General features: G+C 51.2%; 1 protein-coding gene across 4 annotated transcripts in view; it reads left to right on the forward strand.

The window, feature by feature from the left end:
- nectin1b (nectin cell adhesion molecule 1b) overlaps positions 1-22,157 on the forward strand; it is a 501,691-nt gene that overhangs the window by 444,497 nt on the left and 35,037 nt on the right. For all 4 annotated transcript variants that reach the window (XM_070894546.1, XM_070894549.1, XM_070894547.1 and 1 more), the window contains exon 7: positions 10,315-10,399. In XM_070894546.1, coding sequence (XP_070750647.1) covers positions 10,315-10,399 — 85 coding nt within the window. The remainder of the gene's footprint in view (positions 1-10,314; positions 10,400-22,157) is intronic.

Raw genomic sequence — 22,157 nt, forward strand, 5'->3', positions numbered from 1 at the left:
AATATACAATAGCATAATGCAGAATGTTACAGTATAATACAACAACAACTTGCACCTTTACTGTAGTAAAACGTCCCAAGGTTCTTCACAAGAGCGATTATCAAACTAAATTTGACACTTAGCCACATAAGGAGATATTAGGGCAGGGAACTACAAGTTGGTTAAAGACGTAGGCTTTAAGGAGTGTCTTAAAGGGGTGGAGAGAGGTGAAGGGAATTCCGGAGCTTAGGGCCCAGGCAGCTGAAGGCATGGCCACCGATCGTGGAGCGATTAGAATTGGGGACGCGTGAGAGGCCAGTATTGGAGCAGCGCAGACATGGCGGGGGTTGTGGGCTGGAGGATATTACAGAGATTGGGAGGGGCAAGGCCATGGAGGGATTTGAAAATAAGGATGAGAATTTTAATCTTTGCTTATGAATCGGTCCCTCTGACACTAGGGATTATCACTGCGACTTTTCTCTGCCCAATTCCAAGGCTTGGATGTTGTTCCTTGTGCCTTAGTGACACAATATTCAAAGTGTCTGGTTTAAAATTTCTCCAATGGACCAATCTTGGTGCATGGTACAATACATGTGAGCTGTACCTGACCTGGAAGTTTGGGACCATATGAGACATGAGGACCCAGAAGTAGCTGTCACTGAAAGTCCTGAGCTGTGTGCAACATTGGAATTGCATAAATTTCCAAGTGAACAGGTTACCCCTTTCCTCTCTCTCCACAATCTCCCCCTCTCCCCCCTCCCCCTTTCCACAATCTCCCCCTCTCCGCAATCTCCCCTTCTCCCCCTCACCCTCTCTCCCCCTCTCCCCCTCGCCCTCTCTCCCCATCTCCCCCTCTCCACAACCTCCCGCTCTCTCCCTAGCCCTCTCTCCCCATTTCCCCCTCTCCCCCTCTCCACAATCTCTCACTCGCCTCAATCTCCCCATCTCCCCAATCTCCCCCTTTTCCCCTCACCCTTCTCACCCTCTCCACAATCTCCCCCTCTCCTCAATCTCCCCCTCTCCCCCTCTCCTCAATCTCCCCTCTCCTCCCCCTCTCCCCTCTCACCCCCTCCCCAATCTCTCCATCTCCTCTCCCTCTCCCCAATCTCCCCCTCTCCCCCCGTCCCCAATCTCCCCATTCTCCCCCCTCTCCCCAATCTCCCCCTCTGCACCCCCCTCCCCAATCTCCCCCTCTTCCCCCTCTCCCCAATCTCCCCCCTCTGCACCCCCCCTCCCCAATCCACAGATACTCCAGCCCGGATCCAGCAGTTACAGGATCAGTGTGGCTGTGCAGTCTGGTCATGGATGGCAGTGGGTCTAAAGGCCCTTTAAATTGAGGCCGTGCTTCCAGAACAATCCGAGCGGGACTGAGAGACTCCAGACATCGGGGGAGACCGGACCTCATAGAGATCTTCAAAATTAGGAGAGTGTCTGATAGGGTACAAATGATTCCACTTGTGAGGGAGATCAGAACTAGGGGCCATCAATTTAAGACAGTCACTAATAAATCCAATCGGGAATTCAGAAGAAACTTATTTACCCAGAGAGTGGTGAGAATGTGGAACTCACTACCACAGGGAGTGGTTGAGGTGAATAGCAGAGATGCATTTAAGAACATATGAATTAGGAGCAGGAGTTGGCCATTCGGCCCCTCGAGCCTGCTCCACCATTCAATAAGATCATGGCTGATCTTCTACCTCAACTCCACTTTCCTGCCCGATCCCCATATCCCTTAACTCAGTGCTATCGACCTCTGGCTTGAATATACTCAACGATTCAGCATACACAGCCCTCTGGGGTAGAGAACTCCAAAGATTCACAACCCTTTGAGTAAAGAAATTTATGGGGAAGCTGGATAAACACATGGGGGAGAAAGGAATAGAAGGATATGTTGATGGGGAGTGATGGAGAGGGGTGAGAGGGGGGTGGTGTGGAGCATAAACCCCGGCACGGAGCGGTGTGGCATAAACGCCGGCACGGAGCGGTGGGGCATAAACCCCGGCACGGAGCAGTGGGCCGAATGGGCTGTTTCTGTGCTGGACACTCGATGGAATTCCATGGTGGGCTGTGTCCACATGCAGCAATCGCAGAACATCAGTGTGACCACCACTGGCTGCAGACCATCCCCAGGGTCCACGCTAAGAGGGACTGACCAGTGTTAGTCTGGTGACACTGTGTCCCAAGAGGAAGGTAGTGAAAGTCGCCTCTCTCTCTCTCTCTCTCTCTCTCGAGAGAGAGAGAGAGAGAGAGAGAGAGAGAGAGAGAGAGAGAGTTTCCCAAGGTGTGTACGTACCAGCACCTTATACTGAAGCCAGTCCTGGGTTCAGAGCCAGCGTGTGATATAGAGAGGATTGCTTGGTGTTGAGATGAGTGGGTTAACAGTGTTGTGGTGTGGAGTCAAAGGACTGCTGCGAGATTATGGGATCTGAATCATTGCTGGTTGAAGTTTGTAATTAATCACTTCTGCACACTAATCTCTCTTAATTGCCAATTGTCATTTCTTGATATGTTTTAATTATGGAGATATGAAACTTCGGCAGGCTAGGTGCCGAGCAGATGTTATTACTCTGAACTACACTTATTTCACCTCTGCCTTCTTTGGCTCTGGTGATTAGCAGCACAGGCTCAGAAACTCTACCAGTCTCTGTGTTAAATAACTTGTGTTTACCATAATGTAGACACACAAGGGGCAGATTAACGCAGGGGGCCAAAGTGGAACCACACTGATATTCTGGGCACCTTTCTGAGCAGGTGGCTTTAGGGCATTATTGTGGAGAGGCTGAGAGATCCGTCACACCAAACTAAAATCCCTACAACGCCCCCCCCCCCCCCCCCCAAGATATCTGCGCTCCTCTAATTCCATCCTCTTGAGCATCCCCCATTTTATGTTCTGTGTCTATTGAACTGAATGCCTTTGGGAAAGTCTGTGTCTGTGATCTCCAGGCTGCCCGTGCTTCCCATGGGGGCTATGACTGGCTATACTCGATGCTGGACTGTGGGAATTAATACCGGGTCTCCCCAGTTCCTCACACTTTCCCCAAGCAGCTTTGAGAAGACCATTTGTGACTCTTTTCTGGTACACTTTCAAGTTAAAGCTGACTTATTAGAAGTTAAGAATCAATTTCATGCTCCCTGCTCCTGATAAATCGCTGATGCTGTTGCTGGTATTTCTATCGGTGCAGGGCAGCTGGTAATCTGAAAGGAATCAGGTTTATCATCACTCTGATGTGTCACCCTTCCGACAGAGAGCTGGGATTGGACCGTGCCTCGGTCCTGAGGCTGTGTGTGTGAGACGTTATCATATCTGGATCCCGGAGAGAGAGTCGGCTAACTAAATTCCAGAGAGTTTGCCGACTCTCTCCGCAGAGCAGAGCTGTGCTTGCCTCCCCGGCTGAGATTCTCTCTCCAGTGATGAACTGCAAACTTTGTGGAATGATTGAGTCACGATGTCTGTTCTCTCCAGGAGCACAGCGCAAAGTGCAAGATACCTCATGGCAATCAGTACTGGTGGAGAGCCAGTGAGCAGAGCTAACAGCTCCTCCGTTACTTCAACACTGACTCGTTGGGAACTTTGAGCTTCTCAGGGCCAGCTCTTCTACAGGGATAATTGTAACAAAACAGTAATCGTGAGTGAACGATGCTGTAATCTCTGCAACCTCCTCAGGCCCCACAACCCCCGAGATAACTACACTCCTCCAATTCCAGCCTCTTGAGCATCCCCCATTATAATCTCTCCACCATTGGTGGCTGTGCCTTCAGCTGCCTGGGCCCCAAGCCCTGGAATTCCCTCCTAAACCTCTCCATCTCTCTCTACTCCTTTAAGACGCTCCGTAAAACCGACCTCTTTGACCAAGCTTTTGCTCAGTGTCCTAATATTTCCTTACATGGCTCGGAGTCAAATTTTGTCTGATTGCGCTCCTGTGAAGAACCTTGGGACGTTTTACTACATTAAAGGCGCTGTATAAATGCAAGTTGTTGTTGCAGCAATATCGGGAACCACCATTGAAGGATTGCCTGACCGTGTGTAGTAGGATCTGAGGATTTATCCACGTCAGGAAAGGGTTCTGAGGAGAAACATGTTTTTGTGTTTAGCTCTCATGAACACTCATTGTGCAGCTGCACAGGTTCATCATAACTCAAATGGAAAGGTCAGAGGTGGAATTGCTGGCTCTGCTGTTAAACCCATCAACAGGTGAGGCTGGATATCAGAGCGGAAAATGAGCACAGATCCATGCCACCAGAATTGGAAGAGAGGGTTGTCGTATGAGGAGATATTTAGTAGAATGGGCCGATACTCTCTGGAGTTTAGAAGAATGAGAGGTGATCGCATTAAAACATACAAGATTCTGATCGGGTTGACAGGGATTGAGAGGCTGTTTTCTGACTGGGGCGTCTAGAACCAGGGGTCACAGTCTCAGAATCAGGGGTCGGCCATTTATAACTGAGATGAGGAGGAATGTCTTCACTCAGAGGGCAGTGAATCTTTGGAATTCTCTGCCCCAGAGGGCTGTGGAGGCTCAATCTTTGAGTATATTCAAGGCTGAGATCGGTAGATTTTTGGACGCTAATGGAATCGAGGGATATGGGGACCCTCAATTCCTCACCCCTTCACCCCCACCACTCCTCACCCCCTCCGCCCCTGACCCCCTCCATCCCTGACCCCCTCCGACCCTCACCCCCTCCGCTCCCTCACACCCCTCACACCAGGATGGTATGTTGCATCCCTGGTGCAAGGGTCAAGGATGTCTCGGAGCGGCTGCAGAGCATTCTGGAAAGGGAGGGTGAACAGCAAGTTGTCATGGTACATGTAGGTACCAACGATATAGGTAAGAAGTGGGAAGAGGTCCTACAAGCTGAATTTAGGGACCTAGGAGTTAAATTAAAAAGTAGGACCTCAAAGGTAGTAATCTCTGGATTGCTACTAGTGCCACGTGTTAATCAGAGTAGAGGGAGCAGGATAGTTAGAATAAATACGTGGCTTGAGCAGTGGTGCAAGAGGGAGGGATTCAAATTCCTGGGACATTGGAACCAGTTCTGGGGGAAGTGGGACCTGTACAAAAGGGACGGTCTGCACTTGGGCAGAACTGGAACTGAAGTCCTAGGGGTAACATTTGCTAATGCAGTTCGGGAGTGTTTAAACTAATATGGCAGGGGGATGGGAACCTATGCAGCGAGATAGGGCGAAGTAATATGGAGTCAGAAACAGATGGTAGAAAGGTAAAAAGCAATAGTGGAAGGCCGAGTAAACAAAGGCAAGAAACAAAAAGGGCCACACTACATCATAATTCTAAAAGGACAAAGGGTGTTAAAAAAAACAAGCCTGAAGGCTTTGTGTCTGAATGCAAGGAGTATCCGTAATAAGGTGGATGAATTAACTGTGCAAATAGATGTTAACAAATATGATGTGATTGGGATTACAGAAACGTGGCTCCAGGATGATCAGGGCTGGGAACTCAACATCCATGGGTATTCAACTTTCAGGAAGGATAGAATAAAAGGAAAAGGAGGTGGGGTAGCATTGCTGGTTAAAGAGGAGATTAATGCAATAGTTCGGAAGGACATTAGCTTGGATGATGTGGAATCTATATGGGTAGACCTGCAGAACACCAAAGGGCAAAAAACGTTAGTGGGAGTTCTGTACAGACCTCCAAACAGTAGTAGTGCTGTTGGGGAGGGCATCAAACAGGAAATTAGGGGTGCATGCAATAAAGGTGCAGCAGTTATCATGGGTGACTTTAATATGCATATAGATTGGGCTAACCAAACTGGAAGCAATACAGTGGAGGAGGATTTCCTGGAGTGCATAAGGGATGGTTTTCTAGACCAATATGTCGAGGAACCAACTAGGGGGGAGGCCATCTTAGACTGGGTGTTGTGTAATGTGAGAGGATTAATTAGCAATCTCATTGTGCGAGGCCCCTTGGGGAAGAGTGACCATAATATGATGAAATTCTACATTAGGATGGAGAATGAAACAGTTAATTCAGAGACCATGGTTCAGAACTTAAAGAAGTGTAACTTTGAAGGTATGGGGTGTGAATTGGCTAGGATAGATTGGCGAATGATACTTAAGGGGTTGACTGTGGATGGGCAATGGCAGACATTTAGAGATCGCATGGATGAACTACAACAATTGTACATCCCGGTCTGGCGTAAAAATAAAAAAGGGAAGGTGGCTCAACTGTGGCTATCAAGGGAAATCAGGGATAGTATTAAAGCCAAGGAAGTGGCATACAAATTGGCCAGAAATAGCAGTGAACCTGGGGACTGGGAGAAATTTAGAACTCAGCAGAGGAGGACAAAGGGTTTGATTAGGGCAGGGTAAATAGAGAACGAGAGGAAGCTTGCAGGGAACATTAAGACTGACTGCAAAAGTTTCTATAGATATGTAAAGAGAAAAAGGTTAGTAAAGACAAATGTAGGTCCCCTGCAGTCAGAATCAGGGGAAGTCATAACGGGGAACAAAGAAATGGCAGACCAATTGAACAAGTACTTTGGTTTGGTATTCACTAAGGAGGACACAAACAACCTTCCGGATATAAAAGGGGGCAGAGGGTCCAGTAAGAAGGAGGAACTGAGGGAAATCCTTATTAGTCGGGAAATTGTGTTGGGGAAATTGATGGGATTGAAGGCCGATAAATCCCCAGAGCCTGATGGACTGCATCCCAGAGTACTTAAGGAGGTGGCCTTGGAAATAGCAGATGCATTGACAGTCATTTTCCAACATTCCATAGACTCTGGATCAGTTCCTATCGAGTGGAGGGTAGCCAATGTAACCCCACTTTTTAAAAAAGGAGGGAGAGAGAAAACAGGGAATTATAGACCGGTCAGCCTGACATCGGTAGTGGGTAAAATGATGGAATCAATTATTAAGGATGTCATAGCAGCGCATTTGGAAAGAGGTGACATGATAGGTCCAAGTCAGCATGGATTTGTGAAAGGGAAATCATGCTTGACAAATCTTCTGGAATTTTTTGAGGAGGTTTCCAGTAGAGTGGACAAGGGAGAACCAGTTGATGTGGTATATTTGGACTTTCAGAAGGCTTTCGACAAGATCCCACACAAGAGATTAATGTGCAAAGTTAAAGCACATGGGATTAGGGGTAGTGTGCTGACATGGATTGAGAACTGGTTGTCAGACAGGAAGCAAAGAGTAGGAGTAAATGGGTACTTTTCAGAATGGCAGGCAGTGACTAGTGGGGTACCGCAAGGTTCTGTGCTGGGGCCCCAGCTGTTTACATTGTACTTTAATGATTTGGACAAGGGGATTAAATGTAGCATCTCCAAATTTGCGGATGACACTAAGTTGGGTGGCAGTGTGAGCTGCAAGGAGGATTCTATGAGGCTGCAGAGTGACTTGGATCGGTTAGGTGAGTGGGCAAATGCATGGCAGATGAAGTGTAATGTGGATAAATGTGAGGTTATCCACTTTGGCGGTAAAAACAGAGAGACAAACTATTATCTGAATGGTGACAGATTAGGAAAAGGGGAGGTGCAACGAGACCTGGGTGTCATGGTACATCAGTCATTGAAGGTTGGCATGCAGGTACAGCAGGCGGTTAAGAAAGCAAATGGCATGTTGGCCTTCATAGCGAGGGGATTTGAGTACAGGGGCAGGGAGGTGTTGCTACAGTTGTACAGGGCCTTGGAGTATTGTGTATAGTTTTGGTCTCCTAACTTGAGGAAGATCATTCTTGCTATTGAGGGAGTGCAGCGAAGGTTCACCAGACTGATTCCCGGCATGGCGGGATTGACATATCAAGAAAGACTGGATCAACTGGGCTTGTATTCACTGGAGTTCAGAAGAATGAGAGGGGATCTCATAGAAACGTTTAAAATTCTGATGGGTTTAGACATGTTAGATGCAGGAAGAATGTTCCCAATGTTGGGGAAGTCCAGAACCAGGGGTCACAGTCTAAGGATAAGGGGTAAGCCATTTAGGACCGAGATGAGGAGAGACTTCTTCACCCAGAGAGTGGTGAACCTATGGAATTCTCTACCACAGAAAGTTGTTGAGGCCAATTCACTAAAAAGGAGTTAGATGAAGTCCTTACTACTAGGGGGATCAAGGGGTATGGCGAGAAAGCAGGAATGGGGTACTGAAGTTGCATGTTCAGCCATGAACTCATTGAATGGCGGTGCAGGCTAGAAGGGCCGAATGGCCTACTCCTGCACCTATTTTCTATGTTTCTACCACTCGCCCCCTCCACCCCCTCACTCCCCTTGCCCCCTCTGCCCCCTCGCCTCCTCCACCCCCTCGCCCCCTCCACCCCTTCACACACCCTCACACCCCTCGCCCCCTCCACCCCCTCACACCCCTTGCCCCCTCCGCCCCCTCACACCCCTCACACCCCTCACCCCCTCCATCCCTCACACCCCTCCACCCCCTCACACTCCTCACCCCTCACACCCCCTCCACCCCTCACCCCCTCCACCCCTCACACCCCTCCACCCCCTCACATCCCTCACACCCCTCCGCCTCCTCACACCCCTCCGCCCCCTCGCACCCCTTGCCCCCTCACAACCCTCACCCCCTCCACACCTCGTCCTCTCCACACCTCATGCCTCTACCTTACTCCTCACCCTACCCATTCACACAGAGCCTGCACCCTATTACCCATTGTAAGGGATTAGATTATTCACCCAGCCATGATTTGAACCATCTCAACTCTCTGCCACCAATACCACATCTCCTCATTTTCTCCATTAGTTTTCTATGTGGCACTTTATCAAAAACAGTCTTGCCATCATCCATACACTTTGTAGCAAGATTGAAAAATTGTATTTAATTGGTCTAGCTTGACACCTCATTCATAAATCCAGACTGTCAGACATTTATATCTCCCCTAAATGCTTCGCTTGTCCTTGGCAATCGATGGTGGAATTTTCCTGGGTACTGAACTGGCATTAACTGCTGTGTAGTTCCCCTGATCGCCCCACATCCATCCATCCACAGCACTCTGGGGCAGAGAATTCCAAAGATTCACAATTCCCTGAGTGAAGAAATTCCTCCTCATCTCAGTCTTAAATGGCCAACCCCTGAACAAATCCCTGAATATTTTTGCCAGTGGTTCTGCCAGTGAGTGTCTGGGTTCTCTAAGCTCCAAGGTCACTCGCATTTGGCCCAAGTGCATTTATTCGCTTGGATCTTGTTCAGGCATCCAGCCGCGAGCTCAGTGGGAATTTAAATTTTATTACAATCCTCAATCTGTCTCAGTGGGCACATCTCATGGACCATTGAGATATAACCGTATTAATGTGGGATTCTCGCCCAGTATCTCATTGGGCTCTAAGAGCATTAACTTGGGATTCTGGCTGTCGCTCGAAATTGAATGAGAATTACAGCAATTGATTCAGTACAAACAGCAGGCGTACAGGATTAACAGCAATCAGTGGAGGTTTATTAAATGAACGAGGTTCACCCATGAAGTGTGGCAGAAGGTAGTGGAGGCTACTCCTATGTCTGTGGAGACATGCCACAATGAGAGTGAGGCCTCCCGGAGGGCAGGACAGAAATAAAACCACAACAAAAGCTGATCGAAGGCAAGCGAGCAGTAATGGTTTCAAGAAGTGAAGTTTTGTTTTATTCATTCCTGGGATGTGGGCGTCATTGGCAAGGCCGGCATTTATTGCCCATCCCTAATTGCCCTCGAGAAGGTGGTGCTGAGCCGCCTTGAACCACAGAGGGCAGTTAAGAATCAATGACTGAGGATCTGGAGTCACATATAGGCCAGACCGGGTAAGGACGGCAGGCTTCCTTTCCTACAGACGCGTTAGTGTTTTATTACGACAATTCAATAGTTTCAGGGTCACCATTACTGACACTACCTGTACTATATGCCCCTGTGAGGATGCTCACAGGTTTGTAGAGCTGTTGAGTTGGGAGTGGCTTAGCCAGTCACGTGATGTTCACAAGACTCAATAAAACCCCAGCCAGTTGGGTTCGGGGGATCCACGATGGGGCAGGTGGTTGTGAGCCTGGTGGCTGAACTGGTAATGAACTGGTGATTGTTAAACCTTTGCTAATAAACCAACTAGTTCTTAATAGCAATGTGTGGCTATGAATTCTTAAGCAAAGAACCCATGAAGCAAATACATTACATGAGCTTTTAATTCCAGATTTATTGAATTAACTGAATTTAAATTCCTCACAGCTGCCGTGGAGGGATTTGAACTCATGTCTCTGGATCATTAGTTCAGGCCTCTGAATTACTGGCCCAGTAACATCGCCCCAATGCTCCCGTTACCTGTAAAGTGTGAAATGGTTTAATGTGCCGGAGTTTCCGCAGCAACCGAACCCCTGAACTGAAATGTTCCCGTTTCTCCCACACACAGGATCGATTTGCCGCCGTCGCATAAACCTCCTCCTCCCGAAAAGAAGACGGAGGTAAAGAGTCAGCTGACAGCAGATGACATCCAGGTAACAACGGTTTAAAGCTGGTGACTGGTCCGTCTCTCCCCTCAGGGAAAGCAAGCCGTCCCCAAGTAACCCGCAGAGTGTGGGGGGCGAGTGCAAAACAGCGCGGCAACACACCCCGGGGCTGGGTCACCAGGGCCTCAGAGATTACGTGGGACAATCAGGAGAAACAATGACCTTCTTAGGCAGCGTGATTATTTGCACTCGTTTTTTGAGCGTCCTTCTGAGCCTGCACAGTCCGGACTCCACCCCCGAAGCCTACGCATGTGCACCACTGTCCTCGAATTACACTTTGCAACGTCACGGAGAACGTGGACTGGGTGGTTCCAATTACACACTGCAGAGAAACTGCTGGGTGTGTCGTATCCTCCAAGGGGACCAATCAGCAATCAGGTCATGTGATCATGGAGAGCCAATCAGAGCATTTGCTAGTGCAAATAAGCGCATCTTTCCTTGGGCGAGTTAACTGTGCATCCTCAGCTGTGGTATTGCAGCAACAAGCCAGCTGGAGGACTAAAGCTGTTGTACTGTTATTGTGTCCAGCTGTAGGAAGGATGTCAAGGCCTTGGAGAGGGTGCAGAGGAGATTTACCCAAATTGTACCAGAGATGAGGGTTTCGTGGAGAGACGGGAGAAGCTGAGAAGGTTAAGGGGCGATCGAATGGAGGTGTTCAAAATTATGAGGGGTTTTGATAGAGTAAATAAGGAGAAAAACTTTCCAGTGGCAGGAGGATCGGTAGCCAGAGGACACAGATTTAAAATGATTGGCTAAAGAGCCAGGGGGAGGTGAGGAGAATTATTTTACGCAGTGAGTTGTTGTGATCTGGAACGCGCAGCCTGAAAGGGCGGTGGGAGCAGATTCAATAGTAACTTTCAAAAGGCAATTGGATAAATACTTGAAAAGGAAAAATTTACAGGTGGAGTGGGACTGATTGGATCACTCTTTCAAAGAGCCGCCACAGGCACAAATGGGCCGAATGGCCTCTTGTACTGTTATCATTCTATATCTGGTTAAATGAGAGATTCTGGACACCGTGGCTCAGTGGGCAGCACTCTTGCCTCTGAATCATGAAGATTGTGGGTTCAAGTCCCACTCCATAGATTGAGCACAAAATCCAGGCTGACAATCCCAGTGCAGTGCCGAGAGAGCGCTGCACTGCCAGAGGCGCCATCTTTCGGATAAGACCTTGATCCGAGGCCCTGTCTGCCCTCTCAAGATCCCACGGTACTATTTAGAAAAGTGCAGGGGAGTTCTCCAGGCCAATATTTAACCCTCAATCAATATCAGCAAAAATTGCAAGAGTGCTTCATTGGCTGTGAAATGCTTTGGGACGTCCTGAGGTTGTGAAAGGAGCTATATAAATGTTGGTTCTATATAAGTGTAGGTTCTCGCGGTCACAGGTCTCGGGCATCGCGTGTCTTCACATTCACACTGGGTCCTCAGAAGGTGCATGTCACTGCACATTCTGGCCTGTCTCTGACACATGAGGTATTTGTGGTGTGCTGTATTAATGACTCAGGAAACTCGCCCATAAAATACCCATAAATATTTAATAAAGCAATGTTTTATAGTTTATGGCATGGGTCACAAACCTTCTGGGCCTTTGTCAAATCGCGGAGTGTGAATAATTTGCTACAAACACAAGCATTAAACCTGCATCAGCATCGCTGGCGGATAAAGAGAAACCGGGTAGTGAGCAATGACATGGCTGTTACAACAGTGAATATTCCTTTCAATTTCCCCTCTCCTCTAGTGAAGGCACTGACTCTCACTGGGGTACAGTCCCACACACACTGACTCTCACTGGGGTACAGTCCCACACACACTCACTCTCACTGGGGTACAGGTCCCACACACACTCACTCTCACTGGGGTACAGTCCCACACACACTGACTCTCACTGGGGTACGGGTCCCACACACACTGACCCTCACTGGGGTACAGTCCCACACACACTGACTCTCACTGGGGTACAGTCCCACACACACTCACTCTCACTGGGGTACAGGTCCCACACACACTGACTCTCACTGGGGTACAGTCCCACACACACTGACTCTCACTGGGGTACAGGTCCCACACACACTGACTCTCACTGGGGTACAGTCCCACACACACTGACTCTCACTGGGGTACAGTCCCACACACACTGACTCTCACTGGGGTACAGTCCCACACACACTGACTCTCACTGGGGTACAGTTCCACAGACACTGACTCTCACTGGGGTACAGTTCCACACACACTGACTCTCACTGGGGTACAGTGCCACACACACTGACTCTCACTGGGGTACGGGTCCCACACACACTGACTCTCACTGGGGTACAGGTCCCACACACACTGACTCTCACTGGGGCATGGTTTGGTTGAGGTGAGTTGGGTTGAGGTGAGTTGAGGTGATCTACATGAGGCCCTTTCGAAGGATTCTAAGATCTTCCAACAGTGCTGTGCTTCAATATGGTCAAACTCAATTAGTATTTTTTTTCATCTCCTCTGTTCCGGTAATGAGCATCCTGAGCCAAACGCCAGCAATATTCCAAAACTGTTTTATTTAAGAATTCAAAGTGGATTACAGCAACCGGAATGACATCTGGCTAAAACCAACTAACTGAGCACAAACCAGGGATTGAACTTGGGTAAAAGAAAGATTTATATAGGGTCTTTCATAACCTCAGGAGGACCCAAAGCACTTTACAGTCAATGAAGTACTTTTGGAGTGTCGTCACTGTTGTAATGTAGGAAACACGGCAGCCAATTTGCGCACAGCAAGCTCCCACAAACAGCAATGTGATAATGACCAGATAATCTGTTTTAGTGATTTTGGTTGAGGGAGGAATATTGTCCCCGACACACAGTGCTATGGGATCTTTTATGTTCACCAGAGAGGGAAACGAGATCTTGGTTTAACGTCTCATCCAAAAGATAGCACCTCCGACAATACAGTGCTCCCTCAGTACGGCATTCGAGTGTCAGTCGAGATTATGTGCTCAAGTCTCTGGAGGGGACTTGAACCCACAACCTTCTGACTCAGAGGCGAGGGTGCTGCCCACTGAGCCACAGCTGACACAACTTCCAGGTGCCAATGTGCTCGTCCACTCGCTGCAATAGCCAGCTCCCTGGTTGCACCCGACTCATTGACCATCCCTTGGAACGGGCACTTTGACGCACCCCTCACGGTCAGCATTGGCACTTCTCACCATCTCACAGAAGGCACCTGCTGGTGGAAGTGTTGGGATGATGCGGGATCCTGTCTCTGGTGGGAGAAGCCGCTGAATTCAGCCCGTCTACCTGCCCCATGGAGCGGGCATCACACTGCCCCAGGGAGTGGGCATCACACTATCCCAGGGAGCAGGCATCACACAACCCCAGGGAGCGGGCATCACACTACCCCAGGGAGCGGGCACCACACTACCCCAGGGAGTGGGCATCACACTGCCCCAGGGAGCAGGCATCACACTACCCCAGGGAGCGGGCACCACACTGCCCCAGGGAGTGGGCGTCACACTATCCCAGGGAGCAGGCATCACACAACCCCAGGGAGCAGGCATCACACTACCCCAGGGACGGGCACCACACTGCCCCAGGGAGTGGGCATCACACTATCCCAGGGAGCAGGCATCACACAACCCCAGGGAGCAGGCATCACACTGCCCCAGGGAGCGGGTATCACACTACTCCAGGGAGCAGGCGTCACACTGCCCCAGGGAGCAGGCATCACACTGCCCCAGGGAGCGGGTATCACACTACCCCAGGGAGCAGGCGTCACACTGCCCCAGGGAGCGGGTATCACACTATCCCAGGGAGTGGGTATCACACTGCCCCAGGGAGCAGGCATCACACTACCCCAGGGAGCAGGCATCACACAACCCCAGGGAGCAGGCATCACACTGCCCCAAGGAGCAAGCATCAAACTATCCCAGGGAGCAGGCATCACACTATCCCACGGAGTGGGTATCACACTGCCCCAGGGAGCGGGCACCATGCTGCCCCAGGGAGCGGGTATCACACTGCCCCAGGGAGCGGGTATCACACTGCCCCAGGGAGCAGGCATCACACTGCCCAGGGAGCAGACCGGGCATCACACTACCCCAGGGAGCAGGCATCACACTGCCCCAGGGAGCAGGCATCACACTACCCCAGGGAGCAGGCATCACACTGCCCCAGGGAGCAGGCATCACACTATCCCAGGGAGCAGGCATCACATTACCCCAGGGAGCAGGCATCACGCTGCCCCAGGAAGCAGGCATCACACTATCCCAGGGAGTGGGTATAACACTGCCCCAGGGAGCAGGCATCACACTGCCCCAGGGAGCAGGCATCACGCTGCCCCAGGGAGCAGGCATCACACTATCCCAGGGAGTGGGTATCACACTGCCCCAGGGAGCAGGCATCACACTGCCCCAGGGAGCAGGCATCATGCTGCCCCAGGGAGCAGGCATCACGCTGCCCCAGGGAGCAGGCATCACACTGCCCCAGGGACCGGGCATCACACTGCCCCAGGGAGCAGGCATCACACTGCCCCAGGGAGCAGGCATCACACTGCCCCAGGGAGCGGGTATCACACTGCCCCAGGGAGCAGGCATCATACTACCCCAGGGAACGGGTATCACACTGCCCCAGGGAGCAGGCATCACACTACTCCAGGGAGCAGGCATCACACTACCCCAGGGAACGGGTATCACACTGCCCCAGGGAGCATGCATCACACTGCCCCAGGGAGCAGGCATCACACTGCCCCAGGGAGCAGGCATCACACTGCCCCAGGGAGCGGGTATCACACTGCCCCAGGGAGCAAGCATCACGCTGCCCCAGGGAGCGGGTATCACACTACCCCAGGGAGCGGGCACCACGCTGCCCCAGGGAGCGGGTATCACACTGCCCCAGGGAGCGGGTATCACACTGCATCAGGGAGCAGGCATCACACTGCCCCAGGGAGCAGGCATCACACTGCCCCAGGGAGCGGGTATCACACTGCCCCAGGGAGCAAGCATCACGCTGCCCCAGGGAGCGGGTATCACACTACCCCAGGGAGCGGGCACCACGCTGCCCCAGGGAGCGGGTATCACACTGCCCCAGGGAGCAGGCATCACACTGCCCCAGGGAGCGGGTATCACACTGCCCCAGGGAGCGGGCACCACGCTGCCTGCCGCCCAGTGGGGGGTGGATGGATGGGAAATAAACAAAGGTTGATCAAAGGGACTGTAAAGAGGAGGCAGATTGGTAATGTGAAGCAATATGTGAAGCAATACAATAACAAAGCAGTGAATATTACTTCAAACAGAAAGCATTACTGGCTGCTAAATAAAGTATTGTCCCTGCAGAATGCAGCCGGCCAGAAACAGGCTCAGTGATTGTTATGTTTGCAGGATTAATGGAACAATGTTGTCACAGGGAGAATTTTTCCTGCAGAGGCAGTTCCAGCTACTGAGTACTTTTTAACATCTTCCCCTTCACTTAAACAGAGGACACGATATTTCCCAACTCAAATTTCAGCAGTTAGTTATTTTTTCTGTTCACCTTTCCGATTGCATTGAGAGGCGGGGAGGTTCCTCACACTGTTTCCACAATCTTTGCCCACGCAGGTGTCAGCAGTCCCTCTCGCCAATGCGTCAGAGGTTGTGGGGTCCTCAGGGACTTGCACAAAATCTCAGCTGACACTGTCAGAGGGGCAGTACTGAGGGAGTGCTGCACGGTCGGAGGGGCAGTACTGAAGGAGTGCTGCACTGTCGGAGGGGCAGTACTGAGGGAGTGCTGCACTGTCGGAGGGGCAGTACTGAGGGAGTGCTGCACGGTCGGAGAGGCAGTACTGAGGGAGTGCTGCACTGTCGGAGGGGCAGTACTGAGGGAGTGCTGCACTGTCGGAGGGGCAGTACTGAGGGAGTGCTGCACTGTCGGAGGGGCAGTACTGAGGGAGTGCTGCACGGTCGGAGAGGCAGTACTGAGGGAGTGCTGCACTGTCGGAGGGGCAGTACTGAGGGAGTGCCGCACTGTCGGAGGGGCAGTACTGAGGGAGTGCTGCACTGTCGGAGGGGCAGTACTGAGGGAGTGCCGCACTGTCGGAGGGGCAGTACTGAGGGAGTGCCGCACTGTCGGAGGGGCAGTACTGAGGGAGTGCTGCACTGTCGGAGGGGCAGTACTGAGGGAGTGCTACACTGTCAGAGGAGCAGTACTGAGGGAGTGCTGCACTGTCGGAGGGGCAGTACTGAGGGTGTGCTGCACTGTCGGAGGGGCAGTGCTGAGGGAGTGCCACACTGTCGGAGGGGCAGTACTGAGGGAGCGCCGCACTGTCAGAGGGGAAGTACTGAGGGAGTGCTGCACTGTCGGAGGGGCAGTGCTGAGAGACTGCTGCACTGTCAGAGGAGTAGTACTGAGGGAGTGCTGCACTGTCAGACGTGCCATATTTCAGATGAGACTTTAAACCGAGGCCCCGTCTGCCCTCTCAGTCGGCGTAAAAGATTCCCCAGCAATATTTCAAAGAGAGCAGGGGAGTTTCCCTAGTGTCCTGGCCAATATTTATCCCTCAGCTATACTTAAAACAGATGATCTGGTTTGTGGGAGCTTGCTGTGTGCAAATTGGCTGCTGCATTTCCTACATTGCAACAGTGAATACACTTAAAGTACTTCATTGGTTGTGAAGCGTTTAGGGATGTCCTGTGGTCATGAAAGGCGCTATAAAAATGCAATAGTTTCTTTCTTTGCACCAGCGGTGAGTTCTGAGTGTTGGGCCGGGGCGTCTGGATCTGTGTGTCTGATTTCAGTTCCATGTTACGAAGCAGTGGATCGCCAGAGGTGCCTTGGAGTACCGAGCTCGGTGAAGGGACAGGTCTCGGGCAGGGTGTGAGTGGGGGAGGGAGCGCTCACTGAGGAGAATGTGAAGTATTCCCCAGGGGGAGGGGCCCACTACCATGCCCAGCTCGCAACTGCTGCCATCACCAACTCAAACATTCACCTGCATCAGATCTGGATCAAGCACTCCCCCGGTGTCTGGCCCCACCCATGGACCCTCCCCCGGTGTCTGGCCCCACCCATGGACCCTCCCCCGGTGTCTGGCCCCACCCACGGACCCTCCCCCCAGTGTCTGGCCCCTCCCCCGGGCACTCCCACGGTGTCTGACCCCTCCCCCGGACCCTCCCCCAGTGTCTTGCCCCTCCCCTGGACCCACTCCTGGTGTCCGGCCCCACCCCCGGACCCTCCCCAAGTGTCTGGCCCCTCCCCCGGGCACTCCCACGGTGTCTGGCCCCACCCCCGGACCCTCCCCCGGTGACTGGCCCCTCCCCCGGGCACTCCCCCGGTGTCTGGCCCCACCCCCCCCCCCCCCGTGCCTGGCCCCTCCTTAGTGTCCAGCCCCTCCCCCGGTGCCTGGCCCCTCTCCCAGTGTCCAGACCCTCCCCCGGTGCTGGCCCCTCCCCCGGCCCCTGCCCCCAGTGTCCAGCCCCTCCCGCAGTGTCCAGCCCCTCCCCCGGTGTCTGGCTCTTCCACTAGACCCTCCCCCGGTGTCCAATTCCCTCCCCCAGTGTCCAGCCCCTCCCCCGGTGTTCAGCCCCTCCCCCTGTGTCTGGCCCCTCCCCCGGTGTCCGATCCCTCCCCCCGGTGTCTGGCTCTTCCACCAGCCCCTCCCCCTGTGTCTGGCCCCTCCCCCGGTGTCCGATCCCTCCCCCCGGTGTCTGGCTCTTCCACCAGCCCCTCCCCCGGTGCCTGGCCCCTCCCCCTGTGTCCAGCCCCTCCCCCAGTCCCTCCCCAGTGTGTGCCCATTCTCCCGGTTCCGCTGCACAAGGGGAACACTTGGAGCACTGGAATGGCTCGGTTGTCCTCACCCTGCGGACATGCTCCGATGCCTGGCTGATATCGCGCTGTCGGTCCCCCCACCTCTGTGGTGGAACATGAGCAGCTGCAACCTCTCCCAGCTGACAGCTCGGAGTGGAAGATAGAGTGGGGTCGAATGTTGGGCCTGTGCCGGAGGGCTGGCAGTAGGAGACACTTTGTGTGCTCGAGACGGTAAACAAAGCGAAAGACTGCGGGGATTGGGCAAAACATAATATTTCTCTGTCAGGAAAATTGATTTGCTGGAGAGAGCGAGAGAGAGTCGTAAATAAGGAAACATGTCCCATTGGAGAAAGCTGCTGTTTCTTTGGCTCTGCGTGCATCTCAAGTGCAGAGTGTGACAAGGACTAACTGTGCCTCACATCCCGGAGAAAATGCCTTGTTATTTCAGTGAGATCCGTGGAGCTGCAAAATGCATAGCTCCTGTATTGATCGGGGCTGAAGAGTCTATTAGTGAGCGTTCTTCGTCCCAGTGTCAGTGCGGCTCTCGGTTGTGCTCACATCGCGGATTGGAAGGTAGTGAATGTAACCCCGCTATTCAAGAAAGGAGGGAGAGAGAAAACAGGAAACTACAGGCCAGTTAGCCCGACATCAGTCATCGGGAAAAGGCTGGAATCCATTTTTAAAGAAGTGGACACTTAGAAAATCATAATATGATTAGGCAGATTCAACATGGTTATATGAAAGGGAAATCGTGTTTGACAAATTTATTAGAGTTTTTTGAGGATGTAACTAGCAGGGTAGATAAAAGGAAACCAGTGGATATAGTATATTTGGATTTCCAAAAAGGCATTCGATAAGGTGCCACATAAAAGATTATTACACAAGATAAGGGTTCATGGGATGGAGGTAATGTATTAGTATAGATAGAGAATTGGTTAACAGTCAGAAAACAGAGTCAGGATAAATGGGTCCTTTTCAGGTTGGCAGGCTGTACCTAGTGGGGTGCCGCAAGGATCAGTGCTGGAGCCTCAGCTATTTACAATCTATATTAATGACGACAGAACATTAATGACTGCACTATGTTACAAGGACACCCTCAAAGCCTCTCTGATAAAGTGCAACATCCCCACTGACACCTGGGAGTCCCTGGCCAAAGACCGCCCGAAGTGGAGGAAGTGCATCGGGGAGGACACTGAGCACCTTGAGTCTCGTCGCCAAGAGAATGCAGAAAACAAACGCAGACAGCGGAAAGAGCGTGCGGCAAACCAGTCCATTACCCTCAACGACTGTCTGTCCTAGCTGTGACAGGGACTGTGGCTCTCGTATTGGACTGTTCAGCCACCTAAGGAATCATTTTAAGAGTGGAAGCAAGTCTTCCTCGATTCCGAGGGACTGCCTATGATGATGATGATATTAATGACCTAGATGAAGGCACCGTGTGTAATGTATCCAAGTTCGCTGACAATACAAAACGAGGTGGGACAGTAAGCTGTGAGGAGAACACCAAGCGTCTGCAAAGGGATATAGATAGACTGAGTGAGTGGACAGTAAGGTGGCAGATGGAGTATAATGTGGAGAAATGTGAGGTTATTCACTTTGGTGGGAAGAATAGAAAACAATATTTTTAAAATGGTGAGAAACTTTTAAATGTTGGTATTCAGAGAGATTTGGGTGTCCCTTGTGCAAGAAACACAGAAAGCGAGTGTGCAGGTATAGGAAGCAGTAAGGAAGGCAAATGGCATGTTGGCCTTTATTGCAAGGAGGTTAAGTATAAGAATAAGGACATCTTGCTACAATTTACAGGGCCTGGGTGAGACCACACCTGGAGTACTGTGCACAGTTTTGGTCTCCTTATCTAAGGAAGGATATACTTGCCTTGGAGGCAGTGCAACAGAGGTTCACCAGATTGATTCCTGGGATGAGAGGGCTGTCTTATGATGAGAGATTCTGTAGATTGGGCCAATACTCTCTGGAGTTTAGAAGAATGAGAGGTGATCTCATTGAAACATACACGATTCTGAGGGGGATTGACAGGGTAGGTGCTGAGAGTGTCTAGTGGGAGTGTCTAGAACCAGGAGGCACAGTCTCATGATAAGGGGTCAGCCATTTAAGATGGAGATGAGGAGGAATTTCTTCACTCGGAGGGTTGTGAATCTTTAGAATTCTCTGCCCCAGAAAGCTGTGGATGCTGAGTCTCTGAATATATTCAAAGGTGAGATAGATAGATTTTTGGACTTAAGGGGAATCAAGGGATATGGAGATCAGGCAGGAAAGTTGAATTGAGGTCAATGATCAGCCATGATCTTATGGCCTAATTCTGCTCCTATTTCTTATGTTCTTATATTTTGAGTCTGGCTCTGCCTGAGGGTTAGGGTTCATTATTTCGAGTTGTATTTCTGAATCCTGTTCTCACCGATAGTGTGAGACCTTCTGGTCTGGATATAACAGTATATCAGCCACTGAGCCATTGCCAAACTCCATGCAAGATCCAACTAGACACTGAGCTGTTGGCCAATCAGAGAGCTGCTCCATGCTTGACCCATTCACAAACCCAGCTTCAGGTAACCGTATTATTGGCTTCAGAGGGACGAACAGATCCTAACTCCTCCATCTCAGTCAGGACTTTGCACCAATGAGCCTCAGTGATGGGTGACTGGGGCGATGTTTACTCCATGTTTAAACAACAGCAATTTCTTTTTATATAGCGCATTTAACGTAGTAAGACATCTCGAAGTGCTTCACAGGAGCGTTATCAAACAAAATTTGACACAGAGCCACGTAAGGAGGACACTGAGCAAAAGCTTTCTCAAAGAGGTGGGTTTTAAGGAGCGTCTTAAAGGAGAAGAGAGAGGCGGAGAGGTTTAGGGAGGGAGTTCCAGAGCTTGGGGCCCAGGCAGCAGAAGGCACGGCCACCGATGGTGGAGCGATTATAATCAGGGATGCTCAGGAGGGCAGAATTAGAGGAGCACAGACATCTCAGCGGGTTGTGGGGCTGGAGGAGATTACAGAGACAGGATGAGGCCATGAAGGGATTTGAAAACAAGGATGAGAATTTTAAAATCCAGGCGTTGCCGGACCGGGAGCCAATGTGGGTCAACGAGCACAGGGGGTGATGGGTGAGCGGGACTTGGTGCAAGGCAGCCGAGTTTTGGATGAGCTCAAAGTTTATGGAGGGTGGAAAATGGGAGGCCAGCCACGAGTGCGTTGGCATGGTCGAGTGAACAGGTACGAGTGAGTATTCCAGCAGTGGGAACTCGAGCTGTGTTTTGCCCCAGTTCCAAGCCCAGGAGCACCAAAACTAATGAGATTGCCTCAGCTGCTGATCTTGATAAGATCAGCGAACTAATGAGGCCCCAACTGCAGTATTGTGTCCAACTCTGGGCACCGCACTTTGGGAAGGCTGCCAAGACCTTGGAGAGTGTGCCGGGGAGATTGACCAGGATTATACCAGAGATTAAGGACTTCAGTAATGTGGAGAGATTGAAGAAGCTAGGATTGTTCTCCCTAGAGCAGGGAAGGTTAAGGGGAGATTTAATAGAATTGTTCAAAGTTATGAGGGGTTTGATAGAGCAAGTAGGGAGAAACTGGTTCCTCTGGTAAGATGCGCTGCAGCAACTCGCCAAGGCTTCTTCGGCAGCATCTCCCAAACCCGCTACCTCTACCACCTAGAAGGACAAGGGCAGCAGGTGCATGGGAACACCACCACCTCCACGTTCCCCTCCAAGTCACACACCGTCCTGACTTCAAAATATATCGGCCGTTCCTTCATCGTCGCTGGGTCACAATCCTGGAACTCCCTCCCTAACAGCACTGTGGGAGCACCTTCACCACACGGACTGCAGCGGTTCAAGAAGGCGGCTCACCACCACTTTCTCAAGGGGCAATTAGGGATGGGCAATAAATGCCGGCCTTGCCAGCGATGCCCACATCCCATGAATGGAAAAAAAAAGAGGTTATAGAGTTAAAATAATTGGCAAAAGAACTTGAGGAGAAA

The sequence above is a fragment of the Pristiophorus japonicus genome, chromosome 11 (assembly GCF_044704955.1).
Source record: "Pristiophorus japonicus isolate sPriJap1 chromosome 11, sPriJap1.hap1, whole genome shotgun sequence".
Classification (NCBI taxonomy): Eukaryota; Metazoa; Chordata; class Chondrichthyes; family Pristiophoridae; genus Pristiophorus; species Pristiophorus japonicus.